The sequence below is a fragment of the Platalea leucorodia genome (genome assembly GCF_965183815.1).
Source record: "Platalea leucorodia genome assembly, chromosome: 4".
NCBI classification, from domain to species: domain Eukaryota; kingdom Metazoa; phylum Chordata; class Aves; order Pelecaniformes; family Threskiornithidae; genus Platalea; species Platalea leucorodia.
In genome coordinates, this window is record NC_138826.1 from 67,573,097 (window position 1) to 67,593,124 (window position 20,028).

The window sequence follows — 20,028 nt, forward strand, 5'->3', positions numbered from 1 at the left end:
CAAGCTGATGAAAGCGTGGGGATGAAAGGTTTCATGAGCGTGAAGGAAATCCTCTGCGATAGTGGAAGTTTAGGAAGAAAGGGGCAGCCTTGGCAATGGTGGATCCAGTAGAACATAGAAACCAGACATGTCTGGCAGTAAGTGAGGGTCACCCACTGTCAGCTATTCTGGTGATACCGACATCAGTCCCATTTACACATCATTGCTGTCTAACCTAAGCCTGTGCATACACCAGAGGCATATTTAAGTGCAGATTTGAGTTGAAACTCTGATTTTTACTTTTTGCCTCTCTTTAAGAGGCTACCTCTGTTCCACTGTAACAGACGCCTGCAAGTAATCTCCTGGCAATGGAATAAGCATTACAAAACCAGCAGCAGAAACGGAACAAACAGCTACGGATTCCTGGAATACAGTTGGTCAAAGTGGCAATTCAAGGAATGAATCCTACTGCAGCCAAGAAAAATTAGGATGCAGGGACTGAGAAGGTAAAATGCCTTCTCGGAACCCCAGAGCTGTCACACTGCTTTCCTCTGGTGAGCCTCATCTTTGCAGCCCTTTGAATTATCTTCCTAGCCAACCTCCCCTCCCCCCTTTTTATACAGCGAATGCCTTCACAAAGAGGTCTCGTGTCAGCTAACGGCTGTACTGCTGGCACTAGACTTGCCCAAATCAACCCCGCCATGACTCTTTGTCTAATTGCTGAAAGAGATACAATATTTTGAACAACACTTGACAAAATCTTAAGACTTTAGCACAAGGGGCTGTGGCTAGAAAAGTGCCATAAAGTTTTCATTTCATTGCAGCTTCTTTCTCTCTTGTATTTAGTGTCCAGGAGAGGCTTTCTAGAAATGCTGTTCAAGCATGCAGGTCGCTAGCGTTAGTCCCGGTCCACTTTCTGAGATAAGCTAGACGTGTGTGCTGCTGTTGGAAGAGGTATCTAACTCCGTATAGTATGTCCAAGTTGCCGTTTACTTTGCAGATAAAGGATTAAATGCTATTAAAAGGTAGAAGCATTTACAGGCCTAGAATTCAGTAAACAGGTCTATCATTTCACTGCAAAATGAAGACATTAAGCAAAAGCTACCCCTCCAAACACCATACGTGTCCAGCTCTATTCTTCTGTTGTGAGAAACAGAATGAAGCCAGGGACGGGCTGCGGGATGCTACGGGGCAGAGCAAAGCACAGGTCTTGTAGCCAGTTCTGGAACTGTGGGCAAGGTAGGTCACTTGTTCAGAAAAACAGCTTCGCTTCCACTCATTTACATAACCCTTGCAAGTTTCTGACTTTTTTTTTTTTTTAAAGGTAAATGTTTCCAAACACAGAAACTAAAAAAACAAACTATAAAGAAAAATGAAACCAGACTGGCCAACTTTGGCATTCAAAGAAGATATTATATGAAATATAGGCATACTGAGATTTAATAATTTTAAGATGTGGAAAGTAAAGGGCTCCCACTAAGCAGAACTGGGTTGGTTTGTAATGCCCATATCTCGTTAAAAGTTTTGCTTATAAAGAACCTTCAATGTGCAGCAAAGAGAGCTTTTAATTCTTTGGACTCCCTACTTACTTACTTGTTGCTTAAACAGGGAGGAAAACCAATTAAAAATATAGACCCGTGATGCTGAGAAATTACTGCATGTCCTTTCTTGGGTTTTCTGATGGTAAATAGAAAAATACCTGTGGTTTATAGCAAAACGGGAGTACATCATAATTAAAAGCCTAAAAAGACTGAAGAATATTTCATCTGTTAGTGATAGCACATGGCAAACTAATGAATAGTGCTGTGCATCTGAAAATGGGTGTGTAAGCCCTGCTCGGAACACAGCTGTAAGGCCCGATGGTAAGTGTAACTGCAAAACCAAACCAGAGGGGCTGAAAATGTGTCTGTACTTTCTCTGTCTCGAGGCTCTTGAGGGCGAGGATGGCCCTGGCGCGAGGGAGCGCAAGCCCTGAGACGCCCGGCCTGGCTGCCAGCCCTCCCGCAGTGACCCACGGGAGCAGCGTGGGGAGCGCAAGCCCTCCTCAGCCGTGCCCCAGCAGAAGCGTCTCTGGGCCGTGGCACGGAGCTGGCTCGGCACTGCCGAGAGGCCCCTCCAGCCGGCCTCTCCTCCGGTCGCAGCTGAGGATTGTTTTACAGCCCGTTGCCGATTCAGCGGGGCCACGGGGCACTTGATGAATTCCCGCCTCCGAAGAGGACGTGACTTGCCCAGGGCCACAGAAGGACTGTGCCAGAACCGGGATCAGGACTCCGCAGTCCCCAGGTGCCAGACACGTGCTTGCCTTAAAACTGAGCACTTCATCAAACCATAAAATCCATCCAGATGGTGACTCTTTGCTATTATCTGGACCAGTGCTGGGAGGCTTAACGTGTGCAAGGCACGGGGAAGATCTGGATTCCAGTTTCTGTGTCTAAGGCTCAGCAGCCCAGAAAATGGATCCATGTTTTAGACCTAAATGCTGCTAGGAACTTGAACATGTTTAAACCCAAGTTCTGACTTTGGTCCATCCTTCTCATGAAATGTTTCCGTCTCGGCCTGAACCCACCAGTTTCAGTGGGGAAGTGCTTTCTTTGGGAAGGGGCAGAGAGGCGCCGGAGTAAGAACTGGCTACTTCATCGGCCTTACTCTGCCCCGTGTACATGGCCCCAGCCAGATTCTCTTCTTCCAGGTAGTAAGGACTGCACGAATTGGCCAGTGGATCAGTTTTGCCTCTCGGCAATCATTTAAGAACTTACCGTATGGACCCAGGAGGCAAATACACCCTCTCTGCCTTCCATACGTGCGAACATACGTCCCAGAACACCAGAACTCGCAGTTAAACTCTCCGAACCCAGGTCAGAGCCAATACAGAGATTTTTTGCAGTTGGAATTTTTAAAAAGTGGTTTATATGACTTCATTCCGGCCTCGAAGTCAGCAGCAAAGATGTCCGTTGGCTACCCTGCCAACGGACTTGGGTCTGTCTTTGTTGCATCTTCAGAAAAATCCTTCCAAGCTTGTGAGCGGGCCATTGCTCTTTGTATCTTGCTGCTGGGGGAAAAGAAAAGCAACTATGTATTTCTCCTAATTACAGTTACTCCTTTATTTGTGTATTTCCTGAGACAGGTATCTCTGAGGTGGTTCCAATGACCACGTATTTCTTCCAGTAGCTTCATTGTGCATGTCTGCGTCCCCTCCTCCCAGTCAGTATATAAACAGCGTGTTAGTTCCAAATCAAAAGCAATTCCCTGCTGCTAACTGCAGCGGGGCCTTTGTCTGTCATTAGCAGGAGTTTTGGGGAGCTACTTGACCTATGCGTATGCTTTCCCATTCCAGACGGTGCATGGTAGTTATTCTCCACTCAGACCTAGCAAACAACAACACATTGTAAACAGAAAAATAACTCGAAATCTAAGAAAAGAAATCAGTGTGCTAAACAGCAAAGTTCTAATTTCTTGCTAAAATTATGTTCTAATAATGGAAATGGTTTTCCCTTGAACGCCTAGTGAATTGGAAACTTAACTCTGCATTCAGGCCTCACCCTACCAGTCAGAGGCAGGCGCTGAAGGTAATTCTCCGTGCTCCAGGCGGATCAAAAGAAACTCATTATCAGTCGGTCATCCAAAAGGATATGACAGCCTCACATCCAGTTGTTCGGCAGCTTAGATGCAGTCTGGAATGGATCTTTCCTGTGTCTGTTGTCGTATAATAGCTTTTAGGGCTGGCTCTTCTTCCAACACACAGTACAAATCCTCTGGTAACTAATACCAGCCACACACAACAAAAGCCAGCTGAATCTGGTGTAAGCTCAGAAATCAATGTCTGCTTGCCCTTTTCTCATAGTCAAGTCAGCAAGAGTCACCCAGGCCGAGCCCTCTGGGCGGCAGCCCAGGGGCAGGGGTTTTTCTGGGCTCCGATGGGCACCGGTACTACCCAGAAGAGTGAATTCCTCTCTTCCATGCAGACTGAAGCTGAGCAGTGTGAACAAGGTGTTTTCACTGGTCCCTTTTGGCAACGCTGGCACTGCACTTCTCCATGAACCTGAGAACTGGAGCTGAGCAAAACTCCTTTCACAAGCACTAATAAGAGAAGATCATTTAAGGCTGACCTACGCTCATCTTCAACAAAATTTGGCTTCAGGCTCGTCTGCAGTTACAGCAAGCCAGCTGCAATTCACGTTGCTTCTCTTTGAAACTAGAAAGAAGGTACCCCCTGCCCAGTGTGTGTGCAATCCGTCGTTCGCATGCCTCAGCTCTTGTGCTCGTTTTCTCCCAGCTACCTGCGTACGTGCCTGCCCTCGCCACTTTCTCTCCGTCCTTGTGTCAATTAAAGCCTTTTGAAGGAATCGGTGCACGTGTTTACCGAGGCAGCCTTTTGATGTTCTTCTCCCCGCTCCTGCATCTGTCAGCATCACGCTCCCCCAAGCACATAGGCAGAGCCGATTGCAGAAGTCATCTGTCAGCTTACTCCATATCCTGTCCTTCACCTATACGTATAGCTTCCTCGGGGGTGTTAATATATGTAGCATAAAGTTAACATTTCCTGTTCTGATAATAAAGATGAGTGAGTAAGTGGGAAAGGGAAACCAACAGAGAAACAAGCTCCTCTTCTATTTCTGCCACGGGATTTGCCCAGTGGGTGAAGATGGAGCTGGGAAGGAGGGTGGACAGAAGCCTGGGTTCATTCCGAGAGGAGGCGGCTGCTGGCTCAGACAAGTCAGAAACAGGCTGCAGCCACTGCTAAAATCATGAAGCGTCACTGTGTGTTTGGCTGCTGCCAGCAACCTTACAGTCTGTGCAGAGGTACGTCGGATCCAAAAGGATCCCCTGAGTCACTGAACTCGGATCCCTGCTGTTGCAGACAACTGTTTTGCACCACTCCTTTCACGAGCCATTCACGCTCCTTCCTAAAACTCATGCGAGTTCTTGTCCCTGATAGTCTATGGGAAAACTTCTCTAGAACTTCAGCCTCGGACATTCTAGCTAGATTGACAGACAACAGTTTATACTTTTTTGTTGCTGTGCCAACACTTTTCTTTTTTTGAAAAAGCTCTTCTTGGTTTTTACCCCCGAAATATTTATGTTAGAGTCTAGCACTGATGTTTAGAACCTAGTACCAGCATAAGGAGTTTTGTATGGCAAGAAAAGTTCGTGTGGTCGCAGCCTAATGGCACAATCAACTGCAGAGTGGAAGACAGTCGCAGAAACGTGGTTTTGAAAGAGCTCAAATTATCTGGGTGGTAAGTCGATATGAACTGCCATACTTCCACTCTGCCTCTGCCTTGCTAAACCATCAAAAGAAACTCACTGTCAGCCAGTCACCTAAAAGGCTGTGACAGCTTCACATCCAGTTGTCCGGCAGCTTAGACGCAGCCTGGAACATCTCTTCTGTTCCCTCGATGACCCCGCTCTTCTCTCCATGCACCAGCACAAGTTCGTGTTCCTTCCTGAATAAAGGCGTCGTTCCGTTCACAATCGCAACAGAGTCCCTCTCCGCTAAAAATACATCCTCTGATGCAGCGCAGGGTCATACTCCTTATTTTATGGCTTGTAGATGTTCCGTGTAGGCAAGAACCTGGAGCGAAAATTCCCAACTGTATAGTTTTTGCGTCCTTGCAGAGACCTGCCCTTTACTCTGTATCAAATCACATCCTGCAGCCTACATGTGAAAAAAAAAAAGGCTAGTGGCTCGCAGTGCTTCCATCTGTAAACTGCCAACCTGCAGCACAGCAGGAGATGCTCCACACTCTCAGGAGAATAAAGTACTTTATTCAGTGTCACGTGGGATATCCAGAAGCATGAGATGTTTTTTTTAAAAGATAAGCAAAGTAACAATGACGGAGCTATGGAAGTACACCAGGGCGATCTGGCACGCCGAGGGGGGATTTGGTGAGCAGGAAGACAACAGCATTGACATATTCCGTAAGAATGTGGGGACAGGAACTAATCAGGAGAGGCAGGGAGTAAGCAGGTTGCAACAAGTACCTCTGGTCTAACAGAAGTGCTGATGATGATCCTGCCCGTGCATCACCTATAGAGAACGGACATCTTTGCGTCATGTCAAAGAAGAGCCCAAACCTCCAGACATCCAGGCTGTGCTAAATCCCATCCCTCTCACCCCCCTAGAAAAAACATATCCCTACGGTTATCCTGTATTTTTATTTTGCTTATCTCTGGGACATCAACAACACGGAAGCAGCTCCCTGAAGCTTTAAACTGGACAAGACTGAATTTCCGCAAGCGCAGAGTGCCTGCAACGGAGAGCCGGCAGCGGCCACTCTGGGTCTTCGACACTTCCAGAAGTCAGGCCCCCGCCTGCTGCTGCTCTCCTGCCCGCGGTGTAGCGTGAATGCGCACCTCCCCTCGCAAGGGAGCGTTGGCCAGTGCCCATGGGCTCGTGACTGCCCGGTGCTGGGTGCCTCAGCCCCGCAGTAGCCACCCGCCGGGCCAGGGCCGCAGCTGGAAGCCATTTGGGCACCAGGTAACCCTCCTGCTTACAGACAGCTCCCTGCAGCACGGCCAGCATCTCCTACTTTTTAAAGTTAATGCTGATTTCTAAGTCCCTCGGAGGCAAGCCCTGCTCAAGGCCAAAAATGTCCCTCATGGTTTCGCAGGGCTTCTGCTTCCCCGCAGGGCCCGTGCTACCCCGAAAAGGGCGGGCAGGCCCCCCAAGGGCCCCTCACCCCACGGGCTCCCCTCGGGGCTCGCACCACGCCACGGGAAAACCTTAGGGGAAAAGGAAAGGGAAAAAAAAACGTTAGAAAAGGGGGGAAATGACCCCCGTTTGGCGGCGGCAATCAAAAATACCCTCACACACCCCCCGAGGCCCCCCGGGGCGTTTGGCGGCGGGGCAGAGCCTGTCCCCCGCACTGGCAGCACGAGGTGCCCGAGTCGGCCGCTAACGGTCCCCGCTAACGGTCCCCGCTAACGGTTCGCGCTCAGAGCCCCCGCTAACGGCGGCGGGGGCGGCGGCCGGTCGTCCCGCCGCGGGCCGGTGGCCGGGGGGGGCCCGAGGAGGCTCGGGCGGAGAAGAGCGGGGCGGCGGCGAGCGGAGCTCGGGCGGAGGCCGCCGGCGGCAGCAGCCGCGGGCCGCGCCGTCGAGAGGGATGCGCGGCGGCCACGGGGCCGGCCGTGCCCGCCCCGTCGGGGCCCCGGTCCGGTGCCGCCTGGAGCGGAGCCAGCCCGGCAGCACCCGGGCGGTGGAGGGAAGGAAGAGATGGGACTTCCCCGGTGGGAAAGCCATGGCGGTCGGGAAAAAGCGCAGCCCTTGCTTGGGGTGCGTCCTCTTCAGGCACACCGGGCTCCCCGCGCCAAAACGCGGCCGGGGCGGGGGGGCGGGGGTCTGCAGCGGCCGCGCCCGGCTGCCCGCCCGGCCCCGTCCCGCCGCGGGCACGGTGAGGGTCGCCGGCCCCGCCGCTGCCGGGCCGCCCGGGGATGCCAGGGCACTGCCAGGGGCCGGGTTTCCTCTTTAGCAACCTCGCCGCTTGTTTTGCTGTGTGGGGTTGGTGGTGGCTTTTTTTTTTTTCTTTTTTTTTCTTTTTTTTTCCGCAGGGGAGAGGGAAGGGGGGTAGTCTGGGTGTAGGGAGGGGAGAGGGGGAGAAGAGTGGAAAACGTTGGCTCTGTCCATGGTCAAAGTAATTCAGCTATAATCCCCCTTTCTCTTCCTCTCCTGGAGCTCTATTCATATTCTAATCACAGCTTTTCCTTCCCTAAACCAGCCACTTTTATCAGAGCCCTAGCTTTGCACTTTTACTTCCACTTCCAGCACATACAACCGCATGCAGAATAAGCAACTTTTTCCAGCCCGCGTCCTGCCCCCCTCTCCCCCCGCAACGTGCTAACCCCAAAAGGGATCCTCGCATCCTCGGGCTAAAGCTGGGAAGGGAAGAGGAGTTTGAAAACGCACCCGTTTGGGTCTTCATCTCTCTCGGCCACGGGGATCCCCCTCTCCCCGCTCTCCCCGCCCAGTCCCGCGGAGGCTCCCCGGGCCAGCCGCGCCCCGGGGCGGCGGGGAGCGGGACGGGGGTCCCCGCCGCAGACCGGCCGCGCCTGGCCCAGGCCCTGGCAACGGCGCTCTCCCCTCGCCCCCTCCCTTCCCTACCCACACACATCGCCCTCTTTCCCTCCCCAATAAACTAAGCTTACAAGATATTTGGGAAGCTGTGCAGCTTCCAACGCCATGTGCCCCGCGAAGGATCCCAACCCAGAGCCCACCGGGAGGAGGAGGAGGAGGAGGAGGAGGAGGAGGAGGAGGAGGGGAGCTCGGCGGCGCTGCGCGCACACCCGGCAGCCCCAAAGAGCACAACCCCAAACCTCCTGCCCGTTTGAAGATCTAAGCCAATTTTGATCTCGGGCTGTAATGAGCCAAGGACCTCGGGTGGGGGCTGGGGGAGGGAAGGGAGGAGTGGAAAGGCCGCTGGAACTTTAAATAAGAAAAACGTTTCTAATGCTCTAATAGAAGAGGGAAGTCGAAGTGTTGGGATTGCGTAGATCTAAGGCCCCCCTTTTTGGAGGAAAGCTTTTCTTATTCAAAACAGCATCACAATGGGCTTCACATTGAGCCTTGCCACATCCCCATCTGAGTAGCAGCCATTCATCAGGCTGGCTGGCCTATCAATGACATTTCTCCCATCAGGGCTTCTATAAAATGATGCTTTTTCCCATGAAACATCCGCAAACATTTTGACGGGTCTGGCTTTGCCCTGCTGGATTACGGAGTGTCCCTCTCTCCCGCGCTGCCCCCCCCACCTATCTGCCTCTGCCCTCCCCCCCCACCCCCTCGCCGCCACCCTGCTCCCTCTCCCCCGCGCGTCTCTGAGGCAGGGGCTCTCCACACCCCGGGACCTTGGGGCTCCCGTCCCGTCCATGGGAAGAGCATGCATTGCGGGTTGCTGGAGGAACCCGACATGGACTCCACAGGTAAGCGGTGCCCCCCCCGCGGGCGGCGGGCTCCCCTCGCCCGCCCGGGAGGGCTTTTCAACTTGACCGTGGCGGCGGGGGCAGCGGGGGCGGCAGCGGGGGGGCCGCCCGCCTCGCCGGCCTGGCGGGCAGATGGGCCCGGGCGGCTGCGGGAGCGGGTGCGGGGCCGCGGGGGGGGAGCCCCGCGGTTGCGCTTGCGGAGACGATGGAGCAGAGGGTGGGTTCCCCCCCCCCCCCCCGTTTTTTTTTTTCCTTTTCTCCTCCATAGGCTGCCGGCCGGCAAACTTATTTCCTCTCCGCTTCTAGTTTTAGGCGCTCGCTGAGGTCTGAGCGGAGCCCTTCAGAGGGGCGAGAAAGCGAGGTTTATTAGGGAAGGTGGTTGGCGGGTTCGGGCCAGCCCAGCGCCGAGGTCGCCTGGTGCCGCAGGCAGAGCCGGGGCTGGGCTGCTTTGCAGGGGAGGGAGTTTGGGGAAGGGCAGGGTGGGTCTCCCCGCCGCACCCCCAGGGGATGACTTGCCCGGCCCGGTGGCCGGCCGGGAGAGGGGTGGCTGCGGTCCCGCCAGGCAGAAGCCCCGGCGGGAGGCGAGGGACGGGCGCCGCGGAGGGGCCGCTCGCCCCGAGGGCCGCAGCCCTCGCCCGGCCGCCCGACGGCCGCCTCTGCCGCCCGGCCCGGCCCGGCCCGGCCCCGAGCGGCGGGGCGCCGGCTCCCCCCGGGGGCAGGGCCCAGGCCCGGGGCTTCCCACCGCGGCTGTCAGCCTCCCGACGCCACGGCCCCTGCCCTCCCGCTCTCTCCCGCCGGCCGTGCCCGCGCTCCCCCCGCGCTGCGAAGCCGCTTTCCAGCCGCCGTTACCGCGCCGCTCCGTCCTGAGCGCGGCCCCAGCGCGGCCGCCGCGACGACATTTGCGATTTTCATTTATTTTATGAGCACCGGCAAACACCCCCCTCCCCGCCCGCCCTGCCCAGGCGCTTCCCGGGCGGGCGGCTCGCAGGGTGGGCAGGGCACGGCCCGCGGACGGCTGCCCGCTGCCCGCTCCTGACCCGCCCCGTCCCCTCCTGCAGCCGCTCTGCCGGCTGCCATGGCCGGGGAGCGGGGAGCCGGGCTGCACCGGCCCCGCCGGAGCCCGCAGCGGGATCGGGTCCCCCCCGCGCCTCCCCGACGGCCGCGTTCCGGCGCTCCCCCGGGGCGCCCGCAGCTCCGTCCCGGGGCCGCCCGGCGCCGTGCCGGTGCAGCTGGTGCGGGTGGGGACGGGGCAAGGGGCGGCGGGGCAGGGCAGCCCCGGCCTGGGAGCCCCTCCGCTCCCCGCCGCCCCGAACCCGCCAGGGGCTTTCCCACCCCTCGCCCGCAACGCGGCCCGAAGGGCACTCTGTAAAATTTAAATATTGATTAAAAACAACAACAACAAAAATAAGAATAGAGAAGGGGAGGGGAGGCTGCCCGGCCCTGCTCGGCTGCGCCGGCCGCCGTCCCGGCGCGGGGGCTCGGCGCACCGGGCGGGCTCGGCCCCTCGCCGGCCACCGGCGACACCAGCCGGGCTTGGGCCACTTCTCCTGCCGCGGCCCCGGGACAAAACCCGGGGGGTTGCTCCGGGGAGCGAGTGCTCGGCGGGGAAGGAATCGTTGCGTTCAAGTCCGAGGGTGGGCAGGAGTTGCCAGGGTGTAAGAGAAAGTTGCCCTTCTGTCCGGCGGCACTGCCGGGAGGGAGCTGAGGGCTCTGCTGGCAACTTCTCGTTGTCGGCAGTAACGGGTCTTTCGGGAAAGAAAAAAAATCAAAGCAAACAAAAAAAAGCCCCGCGTTTTCTATCCCTGCATTCAAAATTGTCCATCCTCAGGCTGAGCCTCCGTACTATTCGTTCCTTAAATTCAGCATGGTTATAATAAATGGCAGCGTGATTGATTAAGATAATATTAATCAGAAAACACTTTAGTCTTGCTAAACAGATGGCAAGAAAAGTGGAGCTTTGCAGTTGTCTCATTCAGACACCTTAACCTCCCTTTCAGAGGACTTAATCCAATTAGCTTTTCTCCTGAGTTTCAGTTGTTATGTAAAGATCCTTTTGCATTGTGGAGAAATATGGCTTCATTGAAAAAAATCAGTCATGTTTTAATTTCTCCTTAACAGTTTTCCCTAAACCAGCGGGATTAAAAAAAAAAAAAAAAAATCGCCCACGGCTCTAATTTTAAGGCAGGGCAAGGGTTTGGTTCCTGCCCCTTCCCCCAGCAGCGCCCTGCGCTTCCCTCGAGTTCAGCTCCTGTTCCCCTAACCTGGGCAGTGACCCGCGGGGGCTGTCACCAAGCCTAAACACGTTTCTGGCCGCCCGGGGCCCCGGGCACCCCCCGCCCGGCCGCTCCCCGCCGAAGGCTGCGGCGGGGCGGGCAGGGCAGCGGCAGCGCGGCCGGCCCCGACGGCCCGGCCCGGGCACGGCGCGGCCGCCCCGGCGGGGAGCTGCGCTCGGAGCTCGGGGCACCCGCCCGGGCCGGGGGTCCCGCAGCCCTTCCCGGGCGCTTCGCCGCACCTCTCCCCGCGTCGTTTCGCCGCCGCCGTTAACTCCGCCAGGCGCCCGCCCGCCCCCGGCGTAGCCCCTGCAGCCCGTAACCCCCCGCGCCGGGCCGGCAGCCGGCGAGCCGCCGGGGGAAGTCTGCGGGCCCCGCCGGGGCTCGCCCGCCCGCCCGTCGCTGTGGGGCACAGAGGGGTGGCCCCGGGGGGGCCGTGCCCGGCTTTTGGGGCTTGCAGGGCAAGGAAGCGCCCGCCGCCGCCTGCCCTGCGCTCTGCCCGGCGCTCACCCCACAGCCCCGCCGGCCCCCCGACACCTCCGTGTCCGCCGCCCGCCGGGGGCGGCTGCACCGGGACCCCACCCCTCCCCCGGCAGAGCCCACCGGGGCCCGAGGGAGGGCAGCGGCGGGGCGGGTGCTCGGGGCCGGGCGGGCCAGCAGCCGGGGAGCCCCGCGGGGCGGCCGGGGCGGGGGAGGGAGACTTCGCGGGAGATCCCCGAGTATTAATAACAGGTTTCCACGGCCGCAGCCCCCCCTAGTGACACCGGCACGGTGAGTGCGAGGCGCTGCCGGCGGGGGGTGCGCGCCCGGGGGCGGGATGGGGGCCCGGCGGCGGCGGCGGCACGGCGGGCTGGCACCCGGCGCCCGGGGAGCGCCCCCGCCCCGCCGCCCGGCCCCGCCGCCCGGCCCCGCTGCCCGGCCCCCGCCGCCCCGGCGGAGCTCTCTCCCCGCAGGACCCCCCCGGGCTTCGGGGATGCCGCCCGGCCAGGGAGCTGCGTGCGGGGACGCGGGGCGGGATGGGTTTCCCGGGGGGCTACCCCCTTCCCCGCGGCACCCCTGGGAAGGCTTCAGGGAGCAGGAGCCGAAGGAAAAGGAGGCGCTTTCTTGGAGTGCAACTTTTCTGCATGGCTCAATAAATATCCCTCGTTATTTCAGTGTTGGAGCCAGGCAAAAGCTCGGCTGGTTTCAAAGTGCTAGATGGATGAGATCCTTGGGACGTGAAGCTGAGACTTAGGAGCTGATCCAAACCCCATTAAAATCAGCAGAAAGCCTTTCAGTGCTCTCAAGGACGTTGGGATTAGGCCCTTAAAGCAGTTTGTGTGAACCACGAAAAGCGGGTTCCAGTGCCTGAGAGGAACGCGTTGTGGTGGTAGCCAGATTTCGGTCTACGTTCTTATCAATATATGGTGTTGCAGAGGCAGTGGGTGACCTTTTCTACGAGCTTGCCATTTAAAAAGGATCCAGCATATAAGCACTGATTGAAGAGAACTAATGGCTTTCATACCCTGGTTCAATTAACGAAATCACCAATATTGATAATAAATACTTGAATGCTCGTTGGCAAAGCAGTTGTGACATTTCAGAACGTAGGTATAATGCTAAAGCGTGCGACCCTAGGTCTCGATTTTTTTGATCCAAACGAGTGGGTGATTTTGCTGGTGAAAACTGTTTGCTTTGCTTATTGCAACACAGTTCGCTAATAGATAAAGAGGAACTTGCTATTGTGGGGCTTTTTCTTACTTTGCTTGATTACTTTTTATACCCAAGAAAAATGTGATTTATTTTTGTTCCAATAAGTAAAAAAAGTTCTTTACTGCTCCAGTATTTGTGTTTATAAAGGCTCTTACCTGCTGAGCAGTTAAGATGATCCAATGATTCTTGTGAATCCTAAATTTGATGTGATATGGACATGCAAAAGAAATGCCACTGTTCCTTTATATAATTGGACTTGACTATTTGTCTTATGTCGTTTCATATCTTATACGATTTCACACATGAAAGAAAGGAACAAAAAAAAAAAATCACAAAAAAATGTTTTCTTTCCTGCTGGCTGCGGAGTTCCTGCGGACAATGTTTGCGCAGTAGGGCCTGATCCTTGGCAGCTCCCACTGCCTTCAGCAGCAGCACAACTGGGATCTAAACACCAGTCCCAGCACTGGATCAGGTCTTCATTCCTGAGGGGTTTTTTTTAGAAGTTTGTAAAATCCGTGGGGATTTTTTTAGAGGTTTGTAAATTGGTCAAAATTACCTTAACAAGTTCATCTTCCCAGTCTGCCTCAGAGAAAAGAATGATTTTATGATTTATTTGTCTGCTAATGAATTAATCCTAAAATACTTAGGGAGGGGGAATTGCAGTGCTTTTCACTGCTCAGCAATCTGTTATTTACCTGCAATAAAGAAAAGGTCTTTAAAAGGATGGAATGAAAAAAAGAACTAAAACAAGCTTTTGCATAAGAATAGCCAGACATCTATAGGAAACTATTTCATTCAAGTTACAGTTTAGGGTTTACAGTCCTCAAGATTTTATTTGGGTAAAACCCTCATTAAAGCAGGGACTCGGGATTCAGACAGGTTCAGCTTTTGTCTGTGAGACTGTAAAGAAACCTGTAGCCTCAGTTGGTCTATCGCAGCTGCACCTTGACTGTAGCAAACATCTATTGAGCAAAAGATCTTGAAATTAGATGAGACTGTTTTGTGCTGAGATACGTGTGGTGGGAGTTAGAGCTGTCCCGCAGAAAGTCACCGGTACAGTGCCCTGCTTCCATCAGGGTCCTTGGCTTGGTTGCTTTTAGAAAATAAAGCTGGTTTTCAGCCACGGGTGCAGTGAGCGTGCCGGCAAGGAAGAAGGTTAGCGTAGCTGTAAAATCCGCAGCATTTCCCAACGTAAACACCTTTGCGTTTTTCTGGCTTAATTTGCAAGTGGTTTGCAAGTTAGGACAGCCATAAGGAGGAAGCTGCCCTGGGAGACTATTTCTACACATAGGATTTCACCATAGCAAAATAAAAGTGAAATCGTGGGATCACTGAAATCCGTGCCGTGATGAAACGTTAGTGCCTCTTCGGATGGAAGACTTTTGAAGAGGTGGCCTTAAACACAACCGGGGCTTGATGGTTCATGACAATGCCTGTAGAGCAGCAGTGGGCTGTCATGTAACTAATACAAATATAAGGTCAGTCCTTTGGGGATACTTGATGTGACATTCGAGTCCAAATAATTAGCTCACAATTCCGTGAGCACTGAGGTTTGTGAATTTTCTGAGTTCACCCACTTGTCTGTTTCCCTGCATCTGTGCTGGATTTTCTATTTGTTTCATTGTGTCTGAAAGTGAATACCCCGTACGATCCGACCCTGCTGGAGCCCAGCGCCCCGGTGGCTGAGGGGATTTGATTGCTAACATTCTAGTTAGGAAGATGGATAGCATAAAGGATATTTGATGGCTGAGCGATCCTATAGATAACAAGCGTAGGAAGGAAGAGTACGTGGTCATGATTAAGCCAGTGGAGGCCTGTGTAGGTTTTCTTCATATGTCTGTACTAAAAACACATTTACACACATCTTTTAGGTCCTGTAGAATTGTATATATGTGTCAGAGAGTTTCTGTGAGTATTTAAAACTATAATACAATTTGCTGTTAGAGATGGGTCCTGATCCTGCGATGGCTCCACGAGGGAAACACCTGTTGAAGTCCACGTCTGTGCTGCAGAGAGGGCAGGTGCCCAGGGTTAGCTCGTAATGATCCCTCCCAACGTTGGGAATGTGTAATAACTTAATTGCAGCTATTTTACATGCATAACTAGCAGTGCCGGCCTGTCTTCATTCCCATTTATTTTCTCCCAGGAGATTTGCAGCAAGAGCAGTTTATTAGCTATAAAATACTAGCCAGTGTTAGAAATGGTGCTTAAAGTCAGTGGCAGAGTCTTTCTGGCTTGCTGCAAGAGCTGTGGTTTCATTCTCTGTCTATAAATAAGTGTTGGGTTAAATATTTTTGGCTGTTCTTCCCTTTGTGATAAACTTGAAATCATGAAAAGTGGAGCGGGTTAAATAGAGCCTTGTCTCTCTCTGCACCCAGTAAGGAAGAAAAAGCTCATTTGCAGCTTAAATTGCCTCAAGACTGAAACGCAGGGCTCAGCGCTGTCTCATTTCCTTCACTTCAGCTACAGTTAAGCACTTTGTTTTCTTTTATTGGTAAGTGAACTTAATTTCTCTAAGATGGAATTTGTTACAGGAACCAAGGAGTTGCTTCACAGCTATGAATGATGGGTTTGCAATTAATTAGCAGCTTATCCTGAGCATTTTTACACAGGATCCCAAATATTATGGTAATGGGAAACAATACATTTTAGATAGCTGGAACATTCTCTGAATGAGCAATGCCCCGAAACTCACAGCCCTGGGACTTAGAGGCATTAATTTCAGAGCAGCAGGCTGGGGACATATGCTGGGATTTCATCGGTTTTCTAGACTTGCCGTAGTCTGATGCTGTGGTCGTTGCTCTGACAAACTTCTTGCTGGAGCTCTGGGTGTTCATGAACCCTATGGCATAGACTCAAAGACTTAGAAACACAAAATTCTCTTCTCTAGGAGTTTTGATTTGCTTGTTGAGATCCTATCTAGAAAAAGGCAGATTTGCCTGGAAGTAAGGACTACAAGTTTTGTGTGTTAGAAATTATTGCCCTTTTTTTTTTTTTTTAACTGTCACTAGAAATAGAACTACTTGTTGTTGCTCACCTTCTCTTTCTTCTCTTTTTAAACTTTTGCTCCTTAGAATAATATTATCAGACTATCCGCCTTTCTTCAATGTAGCCATTTTTACTGGTTTGGCTACTTGGGGCAAGACTTGCAGACATTCCCATTAAGTCGGGTAGAACTCATTATATGAAACATGTCTTGTATGCGAATGTAAGTTCACAAATGAGACCCTTAAGTCAACAAAACAGGCATGAGCTTTCTGTTCTTGTATAGATCTGTAAATTCAGATCTAGCTTGTGCTAAACTTGTAAAGCAATAAATTACAAGAAATGCAGTGGCAAAGGGAATTAAAAGTAGTGAAAAAAGCCAAATGTAGGGGTACAGATACCACTAAATGCAATGATAGAAGGGGTAACATACTCCCTCCCCCCCGAATCCTATTAATTGCTAAACTATTTCAGAAGTGCTCAAACTATCTCAGCTGCAGCTGAGGAAGGGCGGTATGGAGGGGGAGCCCAGTTCATCAGTGGGATCTCATGAGTGGTCCTCTGATGCTGGGAGGAGCCACCTGTGTCCTGGATCCTGGTCCCCCACGGGGACAGCAGTGCAGACCTGAGTTGGCAGGCCCCACAGAACATCCTTTCCACAACCCATGGCACTTTCCAGCACCCTGTAACAACGGTGCAACCTACTGCAAAAGACCAAAAACTACAGTGTGTGTCAGAGGACAAGTAGGAAAGGCTGTGTGTTTTGCTAATGTTCTAGGATCTTGCAGAAACAGGTCATTTGTTGAATAAAATTCATGGATGGTCATAGGAAGCAGACCCAATCCTATCCTTCAAAGGTGTGTGTGGGGAATCCTCAACAACCTGACTTGTGTGTTTCCCACCTCATCTGACATTCAGTTTAGCCCTGGACATGTGCCAGGATGTCCTAATTAAGCAAATGAGTATTTAATGCTGTTAGCTTTTGCAACATAGCTTGTAGGTACCCTGCTCTCAGCTGTTGCCATCTTCAATGTTTAGAGAAAAGTAAAATCCTTCCTGTCCCTCTAATCCCTACAAAACCTAAGCAACACAGGGAAACAAAAATTCCTGCCTGGTCCTCAAGGTGATAGTGACCTGATAGACACAGTAAAAAATGTGGTGCAAGCGAATGTGGACGTGGAGTCCCGCTCCACAAGTGCTACATGCCAGGGCGCAGCAGTAGCGTGCTGTTCTGTGACGAGACATGCCTGCTCCTGCGATGGGTCTTCCCCAGGTATCTCGACTCGCGCGTTGGATAGAGGGAACGGGCTTCTCTGCAGATCCCTTCAGCTCCAGGTCTCTGTATGTCAGACCTGGCCAAGCAGCAGGTCAGAGATTTGCTGGCTAACACGCTTGGCACCCCAGGGCCGGCAGGAGAGGAGCCGTGCCCACTTCTGTGTGTGAGACGGAGATCCCGTCAGGGACAGACGTGGCACAGGAGCCAGACCAGGAATTCTCGCACTGAGCACAACAGGTCTGCAACACGCACCTCGTGTCCATAAAAGGCTGCTTCTTCGGGGCTTCTTGGGGTCAAGGGTAGAATGAGCTATATTTTAGTTATCAAGGAAAATTTGGCCTTATGAGAGGCTGCGTGCCAATGGCACTTTTGCTGAATGGCGCGTTGTGTTTGCATGACAGCCTGTGGCCCAGCTGGGCCTCTTGGGTGCTCACTGTGTGACACTGTAACACACTGGCTCAGAGGAGGAGCAGCGCTTAAGAGACCTCCGAGGTCCACGGTAGAACAAGGCAGCTGCCGGGTGAGATTTACTCCGTGCCTCGTGCAGGCTGCGAGCTGGGACACCCGGCAGGGCACCCTGCTCCTCTGTAAATGGCGCCCTGTTCTTCCTTCCTCTCAAGCGGTGGCAATAACAGATCCTGCTGGCCGGATCGACTGGCTAGCACAGGTTTCCCAACGTTGGAGCTCGCATTCCTCTCTTAAACACAGAGTCACGGGGACAATACTGGTGCGGGGGCCCCTCTAATGCAAACAATTTTTTTTAAATGAGTTGTGGTAGGGGCAGCAAATGGCCTCCATTGTAATGAGGTGGGGAGGACTGCATTTACAGAGCAGTTTAATCACATGGATGGAGCAGCGTGTTCACCTCTCCTCCTTGCTGGGTCATTTCCACTTTGAGCTCTGCAAACAGACCGTCTATTGAGCAGTTAGTATTCAGTGCTGAATATTCAATACTAGACTCTTGTTTTGGTGAGTCTTAGGCAAAAAAAAGGAGGAGGAAAGAAGACTTCTCTTTTTTCTCATGTTCCCTCCCTGAGTTTGCTTTGCATATTGTTCAGAGGAGACTGGAGGCTTCTCAGAAAAGCCAGGCTCCTAATTTTAAAAGCACTGGTCCAGTTTCATAGTACTTTCTAAGGGGAGGGAAAAGACAGTGTGGAAGGGACTAAATTCATACAAGGTTTATGAATCTGTAAGTCTAGGCACATCAGGACTGAGTGAAGGCTTTCTGACAAGCACATTTAGGCTGTAAACTTAATAGCACGAAATGCTTGCTCTGTATACACAGATTAGTTCTGAGAGGTATCAATCTCTGTGGGAGTATGTTATGATGATTTATTAATGTCCTCTCTGCTAGTTTTGGTATGCAGATACTCTCTGGGTGCATGTTGAGAGCCAAAAGAAATTTGTTTCTGTCTAGTTAGTGCCATATTTGCTCACAGAAATGGTAGTGAGTAATGTAATGGCTGCATCCTTTGACAGTAGTGAGCAACTGCTAGGTTTGGAATAGATGTGCATAAAGTGAGGAAAAGTTAGTGGCCACCATTTGAATAAATACAGTGTCTCTTTCCTTTGATTCACACTCTTCTCCAGTCGAGTGATTGTCTCTTTCTCACTGCTATGATTACATCCTGACACCTGAGTTTTCTTTGCACATATATGTCTGTCCATCTTTTTCTCTTGTTCTTTCAGTCTGACCAACTGGATGCTGTTTCTGATGAGAAATATTTACTGTAGTCCTATTCCTTCAGGAGCTGACCTCTTTTCTTCCGACTTTAAAAAAGTCCCCTCCCTATAGTTACTCTTTTCTCCTATACTTCATTTTTGAGCATGCCCTTTTCTTTGTCATTCATTCTTTTGTTTCCTGTCCTTTCCTTTTTCACCTCCTTTCCAACAACCAGCCTTCTCCCTCTTCTCTCGCCTCCCTGAGCCCCACAGCCAGTGTTTCTTGCATCTCACACCCATCGCACATCTTTTTCTTTTGTCATCTTTGTGGGGCCCTCTTACTGACGTACAACCGTTTCTGTGCCAAATTGGCTTCTCTGCTGGATTCGTTGGCTCCTGAGGCAGAGGGAAGCATTTCATTGGTACTTGATGCAAATCCTGTTTCTTGTTGAGTCGCAGACTTCCTGTTCGTCCAAGTGACTCCGGCCTTGTGCACTGGTGAAGTGGAGCTGAATTAAGGATTTGAGGACTCCCATGTCTTCTCATGCACACCGGGGAACTGAGGGACCGTGGTAGCAGCTGGAAATGTTTAACCCAAGAAGTAGCGAGTGGAGAGTGCTGTAGGGTAGGAGTGTAAGAGATGTTGTGATAGGTACCCAGAAGTGAAGGCCCTCCTCTTATGAGCTATCTAGTGTGCCACACATCAATTCTATAGCATAAGAAGTTAATGAAATCTGGGGCAAAAAGGGCATCAAGAGCTGTCCTTTATTCTGGGAGAGAATAGGATTGGCAATAATCAAGGGGCGTGTTTGCATTTTCTTGGAAGGAATCATTGCTGATAAATTGGAGACGGTGATGATGGCATTTACGTTGGCTCATGCAGCAGACCTTGAAGGACTGAGGATCTATAACTCATCATGTTGTAGAGGCGTGAGGGTACGCTTTGCTGTATGCCAAGTTGGTGCTCGGAAAGCACATGATATACGTGATTATCCTACTGATGAAAAGACTGGCTGCATGTCGCGCACCCATGTAAGTTAAGTGCCCTGGGAGAGCTGCATTGGTCAGATACCAGTATCACTAGCTTAAATGATCCTAGGTGAAAGTGAGGAAATGTCACTGCACTGAAGTTGGACCAGGTGAGGTTCTCTTCCCTGTTACATGAAGAATGGGCTTGATGCAGCAAAAACCAACTGGCTATTTACTGGTCTAGTGAAACTTACTTTTCAAAATAAAAGGATAGATAGC

General features: G+C 52.4%; 1 protein-coding gene across 1 annotated transcript in view; it reads left to right on the forward strand.

Annotated features, from left to right (window-relative positions):
* Nucleotides 1–8,852: 8,852 nt before the first annotated feature.
* The window catches only part of RFX4 (regulatory factor X4), a gene marked incomplete at both ends in the record, with an annotated part of 98,195 nt that continues 87,019 nt past the window's right edge, over nucleotides 8,853–20,028 (forward strand). Inside the window, one exon of the mRNA XM_082309277.1 lies at nucleotides 8,853–8,895. Coding sequence (XP_082165403.1) covers nucleotides 8,853–8,895 — 43 coding nt within the window. The remainder of the gene's footprint in view (nucleotides 8,896–20,028) is intronic.